The sequence below is a fragment of the Canis lupus genome, chromosome 5 (assembly GCF_003254725.2).
Source record: "Canis lupus dingo isolate Sandy chromosome 5, ASM325472v2, whole genome shotgun sequence".
Lineage (NCBI taxonomy): Eukaryota > Metazoa > Chordata > Mammalia > Carnivora > Canidae > Canis > Canis lupus.
Genome location: NC_064247.1, coordinates 29,407,244 through 29,429,018, shown reverse-complemented (window position 1 = coordinate 29,429,018; position 21,775 = coordinate 29,407,244). Strand labels below are relative to the sequence as shown.

At 47.1% G+C, this 21,775-nt stretch overlaps 1 protein-coding gene across 13 annotated transcripts in view; it reads left to right on the top strand.

The window, feature by feature from the left end:
• The window catches only part of YAP1 (Yes1 associated transcriptional regulator), a 105,265-nt gene extending 101,418 nt beyond the window's left edge, over window positions 1-3,847 (top strand). For all 13 annotated transcript variants that reach the window (XM_049110047.1, XM_049110045.1, XM_049110048.1 and 10 more), the window contains one exon: window positions 446-3,847. In XM_049110047.1, coding sequence (XP_048966004.1) covers window positions 446-684 — 239 coding nt within the window. In that variant the 3' untranslated portion in view covers window positions 685-3,847. The remainder of the gene's footprint in view (window positions 1-445) is intronic.
• Window positions 3,848-21,775: the final 17,928 nt, after the last annotated feature.

The window sequence follows — 21,775 nt, the reverse complement described above, 5'->3', positions numbered from 1 at the left end:
GAGTGTGACTTTCCCAGAGCAGAAGGCAGTTTTCATCTAGTCCTTTTTCCTTCTTTTACAGTTCCCCCGTGTGCCAGGTAAAGAAAGAGGCGTCTGTGAGCATCATTTCTATATTTTATCTACCATATAGTTTGACCTGGAGAGTCTGCAGTGACACTCTTGTGTGGCATTCTTGTTCTCTCTCCCTTGCTGTCCATAAGTTTTTGAGGGATTTTTATTTTTTCTTGTGAGGCCTTTTGGTGCTGAGCACTTAGTAATAAAACATTGAGCTGTTGCTTCAGCATCTGTGCACATGTTAAAACAGAAGTAAACTTGGTATTTTGTTTTCTGCGAGCTGTTTAACCTAAAGTAAACTGTGGGAGTTGGCGCAGGAGGTCGGTCTCCATTCATTTCTGGATGCTCACCTAATGGAGCTCTGATGTCTGCTTTTCTCCATCCCAACTAGGTGATACTATCAACCAAAGCACCCTGCCCTCCCAGCAGAACCGTTTCCCAGACTACCTAGAAGCCATTCCTGGGACAAATGTGGACCTCGGAACGCTGGAGGGAGATGGGATGAACATAGAAGGAGAGGAGTTGATGCCAAGTCTGCAGGAAGCTCTGAGCTCTGACATCCTTAACGACATGGAGTCCGTGCTGGCTGCCACCAAGCTGGATAAAGAAAGCTTTCTCACATGGTTATAGAGCCCTCAGGTAGACCGAATTCCAAATCTGTGAAGGATCTAAGGAGATGAGACGTGTATGCTCGAAATTTCCAAGTAAGCCAGTCGTAGTCTTCTGGCTGACACCGAAAAAGATGAACAGACGTCCAGCAAGATTCTTTCATCCACTATTTTGCTCTTCGTGTCCATTGCTGCTGTTAATATGTTGCTGACCTCTTTCATAGTTGGCTCTAAAGAATCAAAAAAAAAAAAAAAAAAAAAAACTTTTTTTTGTTTCTTTTGCTATTATAACTACTGTTCGTTTTGGGGGCTGGGGGAAGTGAGTCTGTTTGGATGATGGATGCCATTCCTTTTGCCCAGTTAGGTGTTGACCGATCATTTTAACTAAATCCTCAGACTTGGAAGTCAAATGCTTCATGTCACAGCGTTTAGTTTGTTCAGGCAATTGTTTCTTCAGCTGCCTTTGGCCAGTGGAGAAACATGACTTACTGGTCTGCCAAGCCAAAAATGTTGTATGGATGTTGAGTCCTTAATGCTGATGTGATGAGCTAGCTGAAACCAAGGCTGAAGACTGTTCTGCTTTCCCTCACACTGCTAGCATTAGTCACAGAGTGACCTTGATTTTATTTTAGGAGCTTCTGAGGCATGAGACAGTTTCCATAGAAATATATTAATTATTGCCACATACTGTAGTATAGGTTTTGGTGGGTTTTATTGTGGGTTTGGTTTTTTTTGTTCGTTTTATTTTGTTTTGATTGGTTGGGTTGTGCTTTTTTTTGTTTTTGTTTTTCCCCCAGAACCGAGACAAATTACCATAGTAGCCAATCTGTTTATAGTTGTTGCTTGGTGCAGTTATTGTAGTTCCTTTGGTAAAATCTACATTTCCTAATTTTTTACCATCTTATTTAAATCTTGATTATCTGCTCTCTCTATATATATACCCCCACACACACTTATAAGGTTTATAATAGTGTGATAGCAGAATGTATCTTTTTTTAAGGTTTCCATACTTTCCAATTTATTTTAAAATGGTAGTTTTGAATGTATGTATTTAGAATATGTGACTAGTAGTTTATATCTCACGGTAGTGTAAATCTGATTGAGACAGTCTGCAGACATTAGAGGTAGTTATTCTAGAAAGCATAGTGTCTGGAGGAGTACTATATGCACTCTGGGCACACAATATTGTCTGATGAATTTGAAAGAAGCAAACAAGATACAGCTTTATTTTCCCTTGACACTCCCATGGACTAATTTTGAACCTTGTTGGGAAATCACTAAGTAGGTTCATAACATACATGGAGACTTGCTCCTACTTCTGTATGCCGAGAATTGACCCTGGAAGTATATATAGAATACTGCCGAGGGTATAAGTTAGCTGGTAAAGTGATCAGATTAATTAATGTATATCAGTAGTTGAGTTTAGCAAAGAAATAGAGATAATCATGATTATACTTTTATTTTTACAGGAAGAGATATAACTAGAGTATGTGTCTACAGGAGTAATAATAATGGTTTCCAAAGAGTATTTTTTAAAGGAACAAAATGAGCATGAATCAACTCTTCAGTATAAGCTATGACGGTAATAGTTGGTTGTGAATTATAGTGGCACCAGCTAGCACCTCTGTGATTAAGGGTCTTTCAATATTCTAGAATAAGTCCTTATTTTCAAGGGTTTATAACCGAAGAATCATTTTTCCTAGCTAACACTGCTATGGAAAGTCTCATCTTGCTTCGGAAGATAGATTAAATCTAAGTATTTTGACCCTTCAGTTAGAGGAGTGTGAAAGTTGGGAGTGAGAAGTTTTATATTAAGTACTTTGAGTGCTCAAAAAATGCAATCACTGTTCTATATAATGAATTCATAGGTCAATCATTCGTAATCATTGACTAAAGCTTTTTATTAAGAAAACAGCAGAAAGATTATCTTGAAATTAAGTCTGAGGGGAAATGGCCACTGTGCAGATTTTTTTTTTATAAGCAATAATGAAATTCTACCTAGAATGCATAAGTGAGGGTATGAATGAGACAGCATGTTGTTCTTTTCTCACATGCTGAAAGTCAAAGCTACTTGGAAGGAGTGCTTACGTGTGCCAATAAGCCACAAATAAGATCACATCTTACACGTCAGCAGTAGCTTTAGATCAGGGCAAGGGTGGGGACGTGGGAGGGATCGCGAGAGACTAGGGGGACCTTGATAGAGAACCTGATACGTGTCTTTTTCTTCTGTTGTCACAAAAGGCAGTTGTTCCTAAAAGTTCAGTCACTTGAGTTACACCTGCGTCCGCTGTGGCCCCTGGCGCTGACTGAAGGGCGCCTGAAAGTCCTTCCTCTTTCTGAATCTGAATCACAGCCTTGATTTGGTCTCTCTTGTTCTGTGTCCTTGTTCTGATGTCAAAGTGTTTAATGCCTTCTGGGTTGTACTGGGTAGTGTTGGGATAAGATTTTAACTGGGTATTCTTGAATTGCTTTTACAATAAACCAATTTTATAATCTTTAAATTTATCAGCTTTTTACATTTTGTGTTCTCTTAGTTAGGGCTTCTTAGATGTACTTATTGATAGAGCACGCTGATTTGGAGTTTCAGTTTTTCCACAGCACTACTTGTGGTAATAAGTATTTTCTAAATATAGTGCCTTTTCTAGGAAAGGAAAAAAGGACATTAAGGAAGTGACTTTTATATACAAGTAATGTTGTTTTAAGTATTCATATTAAGTAGATGCATCCTATAGGGAGCTTGGCAGAAACACTGAAGAATAACTAAAATTAACTGTAATTCATAATTCATACCAGTCAGTGTTGAAACTCATGACACAGAGGGGGAGACAGTACCCAGGGTTAACAGCTTCGTGGCTTTTGCACATCTGAGAACTGGGGCTTGGATGAGCTTTATCTTTGGCAAGCATATTTTTATAAGGATTGTGGGTGTGCCTATTTTAACAGTTGTTTTCTGTATCATGAAAAGTATTCTCCACAATTTAAATGTTTTTATATTAGAGAACTCTTTAATGCACATTTGTCAGAACTATATACACAGTACCCGTATTACCTTTTTATGTCTTGTTTTAGCTGTAAGCATGCTGGTATGTTAGGTACTTACATAAACTGTTACATTACTTTTTCTTTTGTAATCCCTGTTTGTGTGTTTATGTGGCTCAAATATATTCTTTCTTTAAGCTCCTCTATGTTGTTTTTAACAATTAATATACGTAAAACATTTTTGGCTTCTTAATGGTCTTCTAATAGAACAATTAAAGGACACAGAAATGAAAGGTGACTGTACTAGTAACTGGTACACCAGTTCACACATGATTAGCTTGGCATCTGGAAGCTGGATGGAATTCTTTGAATGTGATACTTTGTGTTCTTCAGGTAGACTGTCCCCATCAACGACCAAGTGTCAGCAGAAATGTGCCTCCTTCATTCTGAAATGACCTCATGACAGATAACAGCACAGAAGAAACTGACCGGGGCTTCACAGTCTTTCAAAATAGCCTTTGGCTTTATTTCTCCAAAATACTTTCTCATGATCTCCAAAATATAACACATTAGTGAAATAGTTATTGTTTTACAAATAAAAGCATTCACAAATTTAGGTGGTGGTAGGTCCTGAACTTTGAATAGAAGACTTGTCTTTGACAGTGGTTTTTTTTCTGTGCTTGCATGTATAATCATTGACACATCAATTTTATTGAGGGAAATCTGAAAACTTAATATTTTGTTACATGTAATTTCTTTGCAGTAGAAGAACACTAATTTTGTGGCACTTGAAATCGATCATTTCTCTTGTCCAGGATGCAGTGATTGTACCTCGTATGGATGGCCTGATGTCCCGTGGTGGGAGGCCACCCTCATCCTGCTCCCATGGGTCAGAACTGTATCACCTTGAAATAACCAGTTCAGTTAGTGATATTCAGCAGAATACTCACAAGAATTCTATTAATCTGAAAGTGGGGTGCATCCCTCCAGAGAGAAGGCTGTGCATCCTGAATGTTGAGGAAGTGTTGGTCAAATTACTTAGAACCTGATACACTCACTTTTTTTTTTTTTTTTGAAAGATCAAAACTAAAATAAAACAGCACAGTGAATGAATAAATGAATTGCTGAGCTGGGATAAACAGAGAAATGGTTCACCGGAGACCGAGAAAAAATAGTAAACCCACATAGTAGTTTGGGGAGTGGCCAGTAGACCTCAGAAGTCTGTGTCATGCCCCTGCCATGGTCTTATCTACTGGGTTTGTAGAAGAGTGCCCCCCACCCTGCACCCCATCATGTTTTCTTCCCTTCTATGCGAGCAACCAGCTGCCCCTGGGCCTGGCAACTACAAACTATATTAGATTTATAGTCAATTCTGTTAAATCTGGCTGTGCTTCTGGGTGCCTCCTGGGGCTCTGCATACAGTTGCCGTGGAAATGGGCCGCATCTCTGGCGGGACCCGCCAGGTCCTCCTGTTCCCACTTGAAACTGTTGGCATTGAGTTACTGTTTCTCAATTATCAGAGAAACTTGATAAACTGGCTTTTTTGATGAAGAATCTACTGAATTAGCATACGGTTCTGTGACATCTGCTATTGTAGTTTTCCATTCACACGCGGGATGTTTTTGCCATGTTTCTGGATATAGAAAACTCCACGTGAAATTGTTAACTTCTTAAGGATAAACCCAGCTGTCAGCTGGCAGACTTCATACTGAGGGAAGCAGGTGCAGAATCAAGGCGTGAGCAAAAGTGCACAATACTGAGAAGATGTTCTGAATTCTAAAATCTGCCGTATTTTAACAGAAAACAAACTTCTGAACTAGGAGACCTGACATCCGAGCTGCTAGGACCTGCAGAAGTTTAAAACAGCAACAAGAAAACCAAAAAGTGGGAAAAGGATAAAACCGGTCTCTGCTACTTAATGTTTGGAGATAAGAGGAGCAAAGAGCCTAGGTTGCAAGATCCCTCACCAGCTAATCTGGTGCCTAGGATGGTTTTTCCAAAAAGGGGGAAACTTAAATACTAGTTATTGTGACTTTGTGAAATTGATATTAGTTAATACGCAAAGTGAGTGAGTGGACTTGATTCTTAGTAAAAGTAGCTTCTTGAAGAAGCAGGAAATAGGATCTGAAGCAGGAGGATGGCCTTAGTGGGCGCGGTGGGCCAGAGCGCTAACCTCTTAGAAGATGCACCTCACCGCGTCTATCCTACAGGTGTTCTGGGAGGAGGAGTCCCATGACCCTCACAGCATCCATGTAGAGCAGTGTGAGGTGGGCATTGCCCGCGGGGTGTGCCATTGCTCATGGGATGCTAGAGAGCACACACCACTGTCCTCTGAAGGCCATGCGCAGTTACTGCCCACATCTTGGGTTGTGGTGCATTTGCACAAGGTGGACACGATGATCCGGCCCACTGAAGCAAGTGTTTTTTCAAAGCTGTGGGTTAAGTGGCAAGATATGAGGAGGCCCTTGCTGTGTCTCAGGACCACCTACACAAGTGCATTTCCCATCAATGAGCCTCACAGCGGGGCATAGGTAAACACCTGTCCTGGTGACCAGAGTAGCGTCCCTGCAGCCAGGGGTCCATGTGGCCTCGCTGGCTGTACGTCAGCAAGCTCCAGATGAGGTCGGACTATCCTGTGTGCGTAGGACTCGGACCACTAGGGTAGCTACGCACCCAGACCCAGACTTTAGACGTTAGGAAAGATACAAAATCCTACTTCCTGGATAGCTCGGAGCTGCTGCCAGGGTACCCTGCGGGTTCTGACGGGGCCACCTGCTCTGGGGCTTTATCTGAATTCTGAGAAGTCTCAAGCCTTAAAATTGCAGTGGTACTGTGTGGAGGGGAAGGTGGCCTTGATTCGGTTGTCTTTTATCATCTGAACCATGAATAGCAGCAGAGCCCTTTCTTCATGCTAGGCCCAAGGAATTTCTGTGGAGTTCAGCAACAGGATTTACGGGAGAAGGCCTGGGCCTGTGTACTTGTGAATCAGGAAAGTGCTGATGCTATGGGCGTGCATGTGATAACGCTCCCGGAACCTCCTGAGAAAGACACCCCATTGATCTGGAACAGGGTGGCAGGCCCAGGCCAAAGCTGGAATATTGTTGGGGAAATTTAACACTAATTTGAACTATTGGCCAAATCTCTATCAGCCGTCCAAAGTCGTGAAAGCAGAAATCTCAAGGCCTAAACATGGCCAACAGTTTCATTGTGTTCTGCTACCTGTGGCAGATTTCAAAAGCAAATTAATCCAGTTTCTGCACCACTGCCATCACTTAACTGTGAGACATGTGGACCAACTTTTCCTTCAAGAGTGAAATGAAAATACTGTAATCCTCACAACTTCCAATGCTGGATCAAAGGACCAAAATGAAACATTCTAAGAGTAACTGGTAAACTGATACTCCTTAAAAGCAGAGGGGTTTTTTTTTGTTTGTTTCTTTTTGTTTTGGTTTTTCCATAACCACGATCGTTCACAGAGTATTCTTATTTAGAGCCATACTGTTGGTTCATTTAGAATCCTTCAGGCTGGAGGTCTGTGCAGGGTGCCTGGCAGTCAGAAGTGGACGTGCCGAGTCCCTGTGCTCCCTGTCCTGCAGGTGCACCGCTTCCAGTATGTCATGACACCATAGTTTGTCAGAACGTTTCTGCATACTATTTGGTCACACCACATCCTTTAAGATGTGGATGTCATTGCCGTTTGTGCCTATGAGTCTCATTCGAACCTAGGTCCAGATAACATGCTGTAGGTAGGAGGGGACTGGACACTGAGAGACGCACACACCCGGTGATGTTTGTGTCCAAGGCCGATCATCCTGAGCTCAGACCACCTTTACCTCTTGGGCCTGAGCCCCACTGCAGGTGGGACTTTGCTCTCTGGCCCATACAGTCCCAGTCAGCCACACCCTCGGTGGTGCCCAGATAGGTCGTTCATCCATCTTTCTTAAAAAGCTTGTGTACAGTGGTTCCACGAACACACTCAGATAATACCCTCACATAACAAGTGGTCTGCACCTTACCCAAGTCGCTTGAGAGACAGGAGAGCGAGACGGTGGAGAGCTGAAGAGAGCTGGTGCGACTGCCTGGAGAGCGTCCTCTGCAGAAGGATGACCAGCAGCAGTGCCAGGGCAGTGACCCTGGGCATCGAGGGCTGGGACTAGGTGGAAGCTCTGGCACCAGCATAGGAAGGAGAGGAGATGTAGGCACAGGGGTGTTGCAGTTTGGCCGGACATGGTGGCCGGTGCACAGCACTTCTCACCCTCCACTCCTGCAGATGCAGGTGGATGGATTGGGACCAGCCTGGCCACCGGGCAGGGGGAGAGCACGCTGGGTCAGAGAGGTCAGAGGGTGCAGGAACTCGAGGCTGAGCAAGCCCCCTGGAGGTGGGGGACGCGGCCCCAGCCTCCGAGTGGCGAGGACAACAGCCGCTGGGCACAGGCCTGGGTGCGGGGTCCCAAGAGGGACGGGAGTCTGGCCCCTTCTGTGTCTCAGCCAGGGGCTCACCGGAGAGGCCAGCCCGAAGGTCTCCGACCCCAGGAGTGAGGTCCCCGCTGACTCCTGAAGTCTGGGAGCTGCGAGAGTGTGAGACCCCCACTGCGGGGGAGGCAGGGGGCGTCTCAGGAGACAAGCAGGACGTAGAGCAGAGGTGGGGGGTGGCGTGTCCGCCACATGCTCCAGGCGCTGACAAGTCCCTGTCAGCCCCGAAGAAGGCAGTGCGGTCCGCCGTGGCCGGGGTGGGGGCCCAGGGAAGCAAGGCCTCTGGGCCCGAGGTGAGGTGAGGAGTACAGAGACCGCAGGGGGCTGCAGACAGATGGGCAGCTGGGCCCCCAGCTAGAGGAGCAGGGGGACCTTTGGGGGACGTGACCCTGACTGAAAGCATGGGCTCAGTGTAGCTCCAAGACCACGCCTGTGGCCCTTCAGTCCTGTGTCGTTCTGAGGGGCGACACGACAGTGTGAACACATCAAACTAACATGACACCCAGGAAGCTCCACAGGTGACAAGACTGTCCACAATTCTGTTAGGGTCAGAGCAGAACCACCCAAAGGAACCAAAGCTAACAACTCTCCCAAACGCACAACGTGCATGAGAAGGTTTGTCACTTCACTGTTTCCAAATGCAGGTCCCATAAGCACATGTCTGCATGTGGTTCAAACAAATCCGACGTCCTCCCCAGAGCCTCACTTCCCGCGGTGTCCATAACCGGAGGAGGCTGGCCATCCTGTGGCTTCATCCACAGTTAAGCGACCTGGCCTGTCTCAGTAGCCAGAACGAGCAGAGGAAGCACCCGCTGGGCTGCCGGGCTGAGAAGCTCCTCCACCAGGACAAAGGCCGGCCTGCAAGAGACAGCAGACAGCCCCGAGCCCGCCCCTGGCGCCAGGAGACAGCGCTAGTCTTGCCCCCTTCCCCTCAGCACAGTGGAGGGCTCATCCCTTGGGCTAAGGTGACCACTACCGCGGGTTCCAGGAACACAGACTCAGCCTCAGGGCTGCCGGGCTGTGGGCTGGGCCCTGGGGCGGGGAGGCTTCGTGGGCACAGGTGGGGTGGGCAGGCGGCCAGGGGCAAGGCAGAAGGAGACCAGACGGGTTTCACGCACAAATCTCGAGAGGACGGGCCTCGGGGACTCACTCAGGGCCGTGCAGCTAGTACACGGCAGAGCCTGGGCACAGCCTCAGACTCTTGACTCCCAGCGGGTGTATCCTATAAACACACTGGTAAAATTCACAACCAGAATTACTCTGAAAAACTCTTTGAGGGATGGACATGTCCTGCAGCAAGATGCAGGTCCGGAAGGCAGAGCCCACCCACACCATTTCTCCCATCGTCACTCAGGCCCACAGCACAGGCGCCCAGCTCTCGCTCCTGGTCACCAGCAAGCTTAGCTTGATTCTTTTTTTTTTTTTTTTTTTTAAGATTTTATTTATTTATTCATGAGAGACAGAGGCAGAGACACAGGCAGAGGGAGAAGCAGGCTCCATGCAGGGAGCCCCATGTGGGACTTGATCTCGGGACTCCGGGATCACGCCCTGAGCCAAAGGCAGACGCTCAACCGCTAAGCCACCCAGGCATCCCCATGACTTGATTTATGTGCATTTGCTGGGCACCTGGGTCAGGAGCTGCACTGGCCACTGGGGGGTCACGACCCACCTCTAGGACCGCCGACAGCCCAGTGTGTACCAGGCAGGATTTGGACAGGTGTATTGGCTCATTAACACCTGTGATGAGGGAACGTGTGCCCTGCTTCCAAAGAGCTCTCTGTTTAGGAAAATAATTTTAATTTATTTATAATTTTTAAAAGATTTTATTTAGTTGAGATGGAGTGAGTGAGAGTGTACACACGAGCAGGGGGAGGGGCAGAGGGAGAAGCAGGCTCTCCACTGAGCAGAGAGCCCAACGTGGGGCTCAATCTCAGGACCCCGAGATCACAACCTGATCTGAAGGCAGATGCTTCACCAAATGAGCCATCCAGGCATCCCAGGGAAGTATTAAATCCTGGCTGAACATTAGAATCCCTTGGGGAGCTTTAAAAAAAATTTTTACTGTATATTTCTGTTTCTTTTTAATTGAAATGTAATTAAGATACACTGTTATAATAGTCTCAGGTGCACAAATATTGATTCAACAATCCCGTGAATTACTCAGTGCTCGCCATGATGTGCATAGTCACCATCTGTCACCATACAACATTATTATCATATTATTGACTCTTCCCTGTGCCCTAGTTTTCATCTCTGAGACTCACCTGTTTTATAACTAGAAGTTTGTACCTCTTAATCCCCTTTATTTAGTCACTCCTTCTGTGAATCCACCTTCCCTGTGGGAAACCATAGTTGTATATATTTAAGAGTCTGGGTTTTTTGGTTTGTTTCTTTGTTTGTTTCTTTTGTTTTTTAGATTCCACATATGCAATAGTGGAATGGGTGAGATCATACGATATTTGTCTTTCTCTGACTTATTTCTCTTAGCATAATACACTCTTGTTCCATCCATGTCGTTGCACACGGCAAGATCTCATTCTTTTTATGGCTGAGTCATAATCCATTGTACATACAGACCATATCTTCCTTATCCATTTATCTGTCCATGGATACTTGTGCTCCCATAGTTTGGCTATTGTGGACATTGCTTCTATAAACATTGGGGTGCACATATTTTTTCAAATTAGTGTTTTTGTTTTCTTTGGGTAAATACCCACCAGTAGGATTATTAGATCATAGGGTAGCTCTATTTTTTATTTTTTGAGCCATCCCCTCACTGTTTTCCATAATGGCTGCACCAGTTTGAATTCCCACCAACAGTGCACAACGGTTCCCCCTTCTCTGCATCCTCTCCAATACCTGTTTTCTCTTATCCTTTTTATTTTAGCCATTCTGACAGGTGTGAGGTGGTATCTCCTTGTGGTTTTGATTTACATTTCCCTGATGATGAGTTATGGTGAGCATCTTCATATGTCTATTGGCCATCTGGATGTCTTCTTTGGAAAAATGTCTTTTCAGATCCTCTGCCCGTTTTTAATTGGATTATTTGTTTTTTTGATATTTAATAGTAGAAATTCTTTATATATTTTGGATACTAACCCCTTATCAGATACGTCATTTGCAAATATCTTCTCCCATTCTGTAGGTTGCCTTTTCGTATTGTCGATTGTTTCCTTTGCTGTGGAGAAACTCTTTATTTTGGTGTAGTCCCAATAGTTTATTTTTAGCTGTTGTTTCCCTTTCCTGAGGTCATATGTCTAGAAAAATGTTGCTATACCCAATGTCGAAGAGATTACTGCCTGTGTTTTCTTGTGGGATTTTTATGGTTTCAGGTCTCCCAGTTGGGTCTTTAATCCATTTTGAATTTACTTTTTGTGTCTGGTGTGAATTTATTTTCATTCTTCTGCATGTGGCTGTCCAGTTTTCTCAGCACCATTTATTGAAGAGACTGTTCTTTTTCCAGTGGACATTTTTTCCTGCTTTGTCAAATATTAGTTGATCATAGAATTGAGGCTCCATTTCCAGGCTTTCTCTTCTGTTCCATTCATCTGTGTCTGGTTTGATGCCAGTAGCACACTGTCTTGATTACTATACCTTTGTAGTACACCTTGAAAAATGGGAATGTGATATCTCCAGCCGTATTCTTCTTTCTCAAGATTGCTTTGGCTATTGGGGGTCTTTTGTGGTTCAATACAAATTTTAGAATTATTTGTTCTAGTTCTGTGAAAAATTATGTTGGCATTTTGATAGGGATTGCCTTGAATCTGTAGATGGCCTTGGGTGACATAGACATTTCTAGCAGTATTAATGCTTCCAATCCATGAACATGGTGTATCTTTACATTTGTTTGTATCTTCTTCAGTATCTTGCATCATGTCTAATAGTTTTCAGAGAACAGTTCTCTCACATCCTTGGTTAAGTTTATTTCTGGATAGTTCATACTTTTTGGTGCAACTATAAATGGGATTGTTTTCTTAACCTCAGGGAGCTTTTAGAGCCCCTTGATTTGTGGGTTGTTCCCAGAGATTTTGCTTTAATTGGGCAGGGGTAGAGGCTAGGCATCAGCCCCAGTGTGCATCCAGGACTGGGGAGCACTGGCTATGGCAGCTCAGTGTGCCATCCTGTGCCATCATGTGCACCAAGGAGGACCACAGGTGGGGTGCTGGCCAAGATATGGAGGGTCAGGAAGTTTCCCGGGGAAGTAAACTGGGAGAGGATCGCTGTAGGGGAGTCTCCATTCCCACTACACTGCTTTGACTCCCAGCTCCCCTGGCCATCCTGCCCCTGTGAGAGCCTTTCTATTTTAAAGAGCCCAAGCCAGTTAAAGTCAAGCTGGTCCACCTGAGAGTTTGGGGTCCCCTCACCAAGTCAGCTCCTGGTTTTCGTGCCCAACAGGAGGTGCCTGTTCTCTGCCACTGCCCATGGTCAGCCACGAAGCCTCTGTCCCTGAGAGGGATTGATGAAGAGAAGGGGTCTGGTTGCTTGAGGAACCTCCCCTTTTTGGCATAACTCTCCATAGTCCAGCATAATTTGTAGTCTGAAGTTTGCAGTCTTCAACACAGAACTCGTGATTATACAACAGCTGTGCAAAAAATCAAATAGGTTTTATGTCTAACTTAGGGATTGAGAACTATTCATCATACTGCTTTTGGTGGGTAAATTCATTCTGATTCCCAAAAACCAACTAGCAAAGACTTTGTAGCATATAATCCAGATGTGAAACTTAAGTCTGTGTGTACACATTATAATCCAAGATATTAACCAGAGGTGATAAAGAGGGTGGGCATAAAATATACAATATTTTAAAATCCATATTTGGCCTAACTACATCAATGTGTCATAAACTAAATTGTTTCAGACATGCAACAAAATAGGAGGGGGTGCCAGATTAAAAATTTACTTGAAAACATTTTGAAACTTGATTAAAACTTTAAACATTTCAGACTTTTTTTTTTTTGAGATTTTATTTATTTATTCATGAGAGACACACAGAGAGAGGCAGAGACACAGGCAGAGGGAGAAGCAGGCTCCCTGGGGGAGTGTGATGCGGAACTTGATCTTGGACGTGGGATCACACCGTGAGCTGCAGGCAGACACCCAACCACTGAGCCACCAGGCTCTCCCTGGGTGTGTTGTGTTGTTTGTTATTATTACACGGATCAGGCAGGACCCACATTCCTATAGTTTGGTCACAGGGAATCCTCATGATCAGCCACCGTGGCTCCTGCAGGTCAGACTGTCCTGACTTTCCGGGGTCTGCCACCTGAGGATCTTGGGCCCCCACCCCGCCACTGCCCCTGGGGCCGTGTTTTTCCTCTACATAGACATCAGGGTGTTTATTTCAATTGGGGTATTTCCTACAGCCAGGAAGGCAGCATTCAAAGATGCTGGTGTTCTCCTTGCCAGTACTTCTCAAGGCTTGTTACCAACGTCTCAACGGTTCTTCAAGGGACGGAGCTCAGAGAGCCCTGAGCAGTTGCATTAAAACCTCCAACATTCTTATCTCAGGATTCTTTCCTTCCCATTGTTTGAAGGAGCCTGAGGCATCTCCCCACCAGAGAGCACAGGAACCCAGGGTAGACAGTGGAGGTGGGTCCTTGTCCACACGCTGGCTGCAGCAACCATGCAGACCAAGTGTCCGCAGGGTGGCCGGGGTGCCCGCCCAGACCAAGTGTCCGCAGGGTGGCCGGGGTGACCACACAGGTCAAAGACATCTCTCATGTTCACTGCTGCTCCAACATGTGCATGGATAACCAAGGATGCTGGGTTAGCACACAGGCCCCTAGGTCCCATCTTTGACCACAGGGCAATCTCCTAACTTCGGTGCTCCAGCAGCCCTCCCATGCAGTGGGCCCCATCCGTGGCAGAATCAGAAGCCTGGGAGTAGCCTTCCACATCACCTGAGCTGAAAGAAGGCCAGCCAGGTCCTCACTCATTGACCTATGTCCATGAGAGGAATTTCTCAGCTGCAGAGACACAACCCCGTCCCCATCTGCATGGTCAGGCCGGTCAGTTCAGGCAGGATGTGCCTTGGTGGGCCAGTGCTTGCCAAAAAATCACCCCCAGCTGCTGGATCTGCAGGATCTCCAGTCACCCACATTGATCGTTTTCATCTCATCTCTAAGTTTAATCTGTCCTACTCAATCGAGCACTGTCAGAATCCCACCGAGGCATCCCACCTAGCAAGATCATCTCCTGGCAGCATGACTCTGACTCAGGACTCAGGGCTCAGGGCGGCTGGGTTCTGGTTCCATGCGGAGGGTGCCTGTGAAGACTTGCAGCACCCATGAAGACCTAGTTCCATCTGGCAAGCTGGCTGTGTGGCTGTGGGGTCTGCCTGTAAGCGAGGCCAGGTGGGTCTGTGTTGGGAACAGGGTCACATCCTCCAGGAAAGGTCGCGCAGAACACCTCGGGGATCTACTTCAGCTCCTGGGCAGCATGCTTTCCCAAATTCAGTGGAACCAGGCACCCTATGAATTCAGCTAATTCAGTGAGATCCAACGTTGAGTTGGCTTCATCTACCGTGGCTGGCCACTGCAGGACACACATCTCCTTAGAAGTTCCAGCAGTTGCTGCCCTCCCATCATTGGGTTCCCCGAGGCTTCTGGAGTGTTCACCATGTGTTTCTCCGCAGCATGGCCTCTGATGTGTGCTTGAGATGCTTTTTTGTAAGCAGCTCTGCCCTTGGGCACTCGGGCACTCAAATTCAGCCTTGAACTCTGGATGCATTTTCACAGCTGTCACCAGCGTCCCAGTGATGAATCCCAGATTCTGGTGCTTTCCTGACTGGCTGTCGCCTGTCACTGCTCCTGTCCTTGGTTTCTCTGAGTCAAGTTTCCTGATAGAAACAATACAACAAACTAGCTATTTTAAACAGAAAACAGATTATTAAAAAAAAAAAAAAAAGTATTGAGTGGATCACAGACTCTACAGGAGCCAGAGAATCTGACAGGCTGCGCATAAGCTGGAAATTATGGCCAAAATCACGCCACTGAGGGGGTCCGCTGAGCACACACCACCACTTGCACCACAAGCGTCGGTCTAGGACCAGGACACATAAGTAGGCAGTCTGTGAGGAGACCTGAGTCACATGCCTGCACTGCAGATGCACAGGATGGGGGAAGGTGGGCACCCGCATCCTGCCTCTTTGGTGGAGGCCATTCTGGCGGATTCCCACAGGTTCAGGAGGCAGTGCCTGGAGGCCGGAAAGCCAAGGAATAGCAGATGTTCCTCTCAGTGGACACGATTGGGGGACATTTACAAAGAGAAGAGATTGCTCTTTCAAACTTCTCAGCATTATAAAGGACATTTTAAAGTCTCCATTTTACTTACTGGCCTAGATGGTGTGTTTGCTCATCTTCTCTGAACCTGTGCCCTTGGCCAGGAAGCTCAGAGTCTGGTCAATAGTCCCACACACTCTGTATTTTGCTCTGGGCTGGCTGCACCTGCCTTGTCAATGACGTCCAGGTGGGTGAGGGATATACATCTGTTCAATGATGGGTCTGTTCACCCCGGTCTACTCTCCCTGGCCATCAGACCCCACAGAGCATGCCGAGGAGACTTCCTTCTCTCTCTTTGGCCTCTGTTTGGCTCTTGTGGCTCTTGGGTTTTTAACAGCACAGTTGACCCTTGAACAACACAGTTTGAACCATGAGTCCACATACGTGCAGATTGTTGTGATGAATACAGGACTATAAATGTATTTTCTCTTCCTTATGATTCTTAATCACATTTTCTTTTCTCTAGCTGACTTTATTGTAAGGATACCATATACAATACATATGACATTCAAAATACATGTTACTCAACCCTTTAGGTTACTGATAAGGCTTCTGGTTAGCAGTAGGCTATTAATACTTAAGTTTTGGGGGCATCCAAAGTTAGGCCTGGATTTTTGACTGCTTGGGGGTTGGTGCCCACCCCAATCCTTCATCTTTGTAGATTATAGAAAGTTTCTTTTAGAGATTTTATGAAGCTTTGTGCAAAAGCTGGAGAAGGAGGTGAAATAAGTGAAAAAGATTACATAAGACACAGGGCTTAAAAATGATGTGAAATGGTATCATGAGCTACATTTGCCTCCAGCCAACTCGGGAAATGCAACAACAGCATATGAGATTAGAGCAGAAAACAGTTCAGACGCTCACCTCTTGTCTCTACAGGAAACAGAGAAGCAGCTGGATGCTCACAGAAGAGAGAGTGGGGTGATATAGGCAGGTCTGGGTCAGGGTGACGATGTTGATGTGTGGAAGTGTGAGAATCAGTGCTGTCAGGAAAGGGCCCCCCACTGACAGATAAGCAGCATGATCTGAAACCGTGAGCCTCACCCACAATAATTAGGTATTTATAGGCACGTTTTTTTTTAATTTTTATTTATTTATGATAGTCACAGAGAGAGAGAGAGAGAGGCAGAGACACAGGCAGAGGGAGAAGCAGGCTCCATGCCGGGAGCCCAACGTGGGATTCGATCCCGGGTCTCCAGGATCACGCCCTGGGCCAAAGGCAGGCGCCAAACCGCTGCGCCACCCAGGGATCCCTAGGCACGTTTTTTAAAAAGTAAAGAAAAGGAATTTGTGACAGTCTGGCACTATTCTTTCTGGCCTCGAGTGCAGCCGTGCAGAAGAGGAATCCCTTAAAAGGTAGAGTGAGCTTTAGATGAGCTCCTTTCATTGGGAACAAACATAGGAGATAGAAGTACATACCCAGGTGGGACCAGATAGGGTGGAGGAACTAGATGATTAGGACCAAGATGGAGAGGGTCATGTTATCTGCCTCTCCTCAAGGTCATTTAGTGAGCTCTGACTGAGATCCACACATTAGGTTAGAGCATCTCCAACTTCCCCGAAACAATTTCAAGGAACAGGAAAGAGAACACATGTCCTCAGGCAGTTGGAGAAATGATGCTGGCAGTACAGAAAAACTTTCTTTGAAATGTCCTGTTTTATCATAAAAACTTCTACAAATGTTGCATTCTATTCATAATGTTTTACTATAAAATATTTTAGCCGATCACTATTCAGCAAGATTGACAAGAAATTGTGTCCAAGTTGATGTATAATTTTGCAAAGTGCACTGTCCAGCCCTGTGGAATCCCTGAGATGCCATGCTGCACTGTCTGCTGGAGAAGCACACAAATGAGCGGCAAGTAGTTTAGTTCCTTCCACATGTTGTATCTGAAAATATTGTGATTTTCAGTTAGGTGTAATCAACCGTTTAGCCAAATATTTTAACAAACTTTGGAAACTCCGGGAATAGAATTTTAAGCTCCAGCCGGCTCTGTTCTCATTAGAGCAAAGTGAGTTTTGTACAACTCTGATCTGGCAGGAGATGCCTATTCACAGTAAGGCTTTGCTCACCACGTGTTTCCTCTGATAAAATAAGGCGTCATGTCTGTTTTTGTTTCAGAAAAGAGATTTTAGCCTGCTCATGTTGAAAGGACACTCACTGTGAATTTAAGAAACTTGCGGGGCGTAGGAGACCATATGCTGCATTTAGCATGCCTGCTCATCTTGCCTTCAGAATTCTGGGTGTTCGAGGTATGCTTTGGTCATGACCTAAAACACGTCAAAAACTCTTGAGAAATGACAGCATTGTTATGTAAATATATAACCTCCATCCAAGAAAAGGAAGCACTTATTTAATTATTTAAAAGAAAATGCAAAAGTCAGTTTTAAGTGAATGAATGTCACCAATGAGATTGAGCATGAATTCCTTCCTCTGAAAAATGAAACACCATACTCAGGCCCCTGTGATCACTGGGACTAATACCCTCAATTCCTATACTACCCAGTACACAATCTGCATAGAAATATGTGGAGGAGGATGGGGTTAAGATAAAAGTCTCTTGCTTGAATATAAATGATTTAGCCGTTCCAGAACTCCCACAGCAATTTACATTTAGGTAAGCCTGGTTAGAAATGGGGACGAATCAATGGGAGACCTAGAATGCAGCCATTTGCCTCAAATCTAGCTGAGGAGCTTCGATGTATAAAGATCATCTGAGGGAGACGTTAGCCTGCTGTTTGCAGAGCCCAGCACTTCAGACGGACCTTCCTGTCTGGCCTCGGGTGCACAGCCCGGCCTCGCGCCGCGGAGACCATGCACACGCTTGGGAGGCTTTCCGCGGTGGCCGCTGAGCGTGTGGGTCCCAGATTCTGCCTCTGAGTGCCAGGGCTGTGCTGGCGCAGGGACAGCGGAGCGTGCCCCTGGCTTGAGGTCCTCATCGCTGGGGGAACGGAGGGCCGGACAGGTGAGTGCAGTCCGCGCGCTCCAGGTGGCCGCGTGCACAGACGTGCGTGTCGGGCTCGCAGCAGTGCCCCGGAGCGCGCCGCAGCCAGGTGATCCACCGCTCCCCTAGGAGCTCCGGCGCGGGGGGGCCTGGCCCCGGGAGGAGAGGGACACCCCCTGTGCCGGCTGCGGGGGTGGGACTGCTCTGGGGCAAGCCGGAGACGCTGTGGTCCCAGACGCCTAGGGGACCCCTGTCTGCAGAACAGCTCTCCCAGGTCCTCACGGGCCGTGACCCAGGCCCCCTGGACCCGCAGGGCCGCCCTTCGCACCGCGTTTCCGCGGAGACGGACCCCGGGGGCTGCGCAGGCTGCTGTGGAAGCGCTGCTGCTTCCCGGGTCCTGCTGGGGTTGCACGGTGGGTGCGGCACCTGGGTGCGGGCGGGGCTCCGGCAGGGTGGGCGGGGCACTCACGGGGAGGCGGGCCCCTGGGCACGGTGGGCGGGGCGTCCGGATGGAGCAGGACCCAGAATAGGGTGGGCGGGGCGTACGGGGCGGGTCGGGTCGTCTGGGGTGGGCGGGGCACCCGGGGAAGGCGGAGCTCCGGAGGGGTGGGTGGGGCCATCTTCGGGGCGGGGCTTCGGGGCGGAGCTCCCAGGTCAGGCCTGCGCGCTTGCACCAGCCCCAGGGCTACCCTGCGTGCTCGCTGGTGCACTGCAGCCTGGGCAGGAGGGAGTGCTGGCCGCTCTGTTCCTGCCTCCTGGGCACTTAGCAAAGTGAGCTCTGGAGCCTCAGTCCTTCACGGGAAGGGGTTAATGATCCGCTGGCGGTTAGAGGAAAGATGTACCTGCGTTAGCTGCGTGCCCGGCACCGGCACTGGGAAGGGCTCATTAGTACCAGTTTCTCCCCATATCCCGCTCCGGCAACTGCCGAGGATCCTCTGGGTGCTGGACAGGCCCTGGGCTGTGACATGAAATAACTGTTCTGTGGACAACAGGTGGAGAGCAGGTGGAGGACAGGGACGCATAGGGCCCTCTGCGATCCAGGAAGGCTTCCCGTAGGAGGAAAGGCCGAGAGGGCTGTAGAGGGACGAGAGGGGCCCAGGCCTGGGAAGGACTCCCAAGACCTTTATCGTGAAGCAAAGAGGAGCCACTGAAGTGTGTTGAACACGGGAGCTACTGCTGGGATTTGGACTCAAGAGGTTCCTCTGCAGAGAGGTCACTGTCCACCTTCCGCATCTGTGGCTTCACCCGCCAGACAGAATTCTGCAGTCTAAGTTAGAGGCTCCTGGGATCTCCCAGGTCAGGCCGTGTGGTCCTGAGTGCTCAGGAGACTTCAGACCCCAAGGACAAACTGGGTTTTCAGATCCCCTCCTAACAGAGCTGGGTTCCTCCATAAACTTACTCAGGTGGAAAAAGATGAAACCTTTACAGGTCAATTGCCCAGCTCTCTCTGTGCACACTGGTCTTGTCCCTCATGTACCCATGCCTTGCTGTGGGAACCAAAGCCGGGAAGGAGGCAGTGTCCTTGCATAAGGCCAGCCCCTCCCTACAGATGTCCTGGGGAAAGAATGAGCAAGGTGGGGTCGAGGTGGGGTCGAGGTGGGGTCAAGGTGGGGTCCGGCAGGGTGAGGCCTCGGCTGAGGCTTGCAATCTTGCAATCAGTTTGGGGGCTCATAAGCCCTGAACAGCTCAGTGGGGCAGTTCCCCTGCCTTTGTTTCCTGGTAGATGATATGTGAGTTGTTGGGTGGTTGATTTTGTTTTTATTTCAGTGATTCCCTCCTGAATATTGCTTGTGAAACAGCAGTTTTGGGGATTAGCTAATAACTATGCTGTCGAGCTCATTTAGATGCAATGAACAGTGATGTGATCTCACACACAGGGTGTAGGCTCCGTCCTGCCAGCGTGGCCCTGGCCTTGCCCCAGGGGCACTTAGCGGGTCTGGGGACAGGCTGCTGGGTTTGTGCAGGTGGGGCAGTGGTAAGAGCGCATTGTCCCCATCAGCTCCCAAGCCCCTGTGATGATCACAGAGGATGTGGTGCAGACCTGGATGCAGCCTGAACTGTGTCCCATTCGTTGTGTGATCAGAGAACACTCAACACTCAGTTCTAAAGTGAGAGTTGGAGTTTTCCTTCCTGTTCTAGGAGGCTATGGGTCATCCCAGCTGTCAGTGTCAGGTCCCTGCATGTTCAGGCAGAGCCTGAGACTATAATCCATGGCCTCTCATCCTCAAATACTCCTTTGGATCTGCATCCTTGCCTGTCCATCGCTCTTCTTGTCATTGGAAATTGATTTCTTTGTTTTTTTTTTTAAGATTGTAAAAATTTGGGGTGCCTGGGTAGCTCAGTTGTTGAGCGTCTGCCTTTGGCTCAGGTCGTCATCCCCGGGGTCCTGGGATCAAGTCCCGCATCAGGCTTCTTGCAGGGAGCCTGCTTCTCCCTCTGCCTGTGTCTCTGCCTCTCTCACTGTATCTCTCATGAATAAATAAATAAAATCTTTAAAAAAGAAAACAAAAGACTTTTAAAATTTATTTATTTGAGAGAGAATACACAAGAGTGCAAGAGTGTGGGAGGTGGGAAGGAGAGGATCCCAAGCAGACTCCCTCCTGAGCACGGAGCCCAACACTGAGCTCGACCCCACGACCCCGAGATCACGACCTGAGCAGAAACCAAGAGGTGGATGCTCAACCCATTGAGCAACCCAGTCACCCTGTTGTTATTGGAAATTGATCTCTAAGTGAAACTGTAAATCTTGCAAAATTCACAGGATTGCATGATGTTGAGGAGGGAAGGTAATGTTTGCATGCTGAGCTGGCAAACTGAAAAGTAGAGGTTGGCAAGGCTGGGACACTGCCAGAGCTTTATTAGCACGACTTTCGTGCAGACCTTCGGGGCACTGGTGAAGCCCCTTGTGTTCTGATGTGGGTGACCCTCTCTGTGATGATGCCGCAGAGGTCCTTGGGAATCGATGCCAACAATAGAGTGAAGTCTTGACTTTACTTTGGAGACTTGCAAACTGAGAGACAAGATACTGTGTTTCATTTCATTGTCTTTTTCAAAATAAAATGCAAAACCACTTATTTTCTGTGAAATTTTGTTTCCCTATTAGAGTTCATCTTGGATGGCTCCTTTTGGATTCCAGTATCTCCTCTACTGGCTGCTCCCCGCAGGGAGCCTGCTTCCTTCTCCTTCTGCCTATGTCTCTGCTTCTCTCTCTGTGTCTCTTATGAATAAATAAATAAAATCCTTAAAAATAAATAAACCGCAGGACCTTTGTTGACAACAGTCTGTATCAGGGCGAAAGTAAGATGGTAAAATCCTTTCTCTAGTTACTGCTGTTAATGAGTATTTGGAATGTATCTAGATTTAAAAAAAAAATCTTATTAAGATTTTTGAATAAAATATTTGTAATTATGAAGTGTGTGTTTTGGCACTCTGGTAA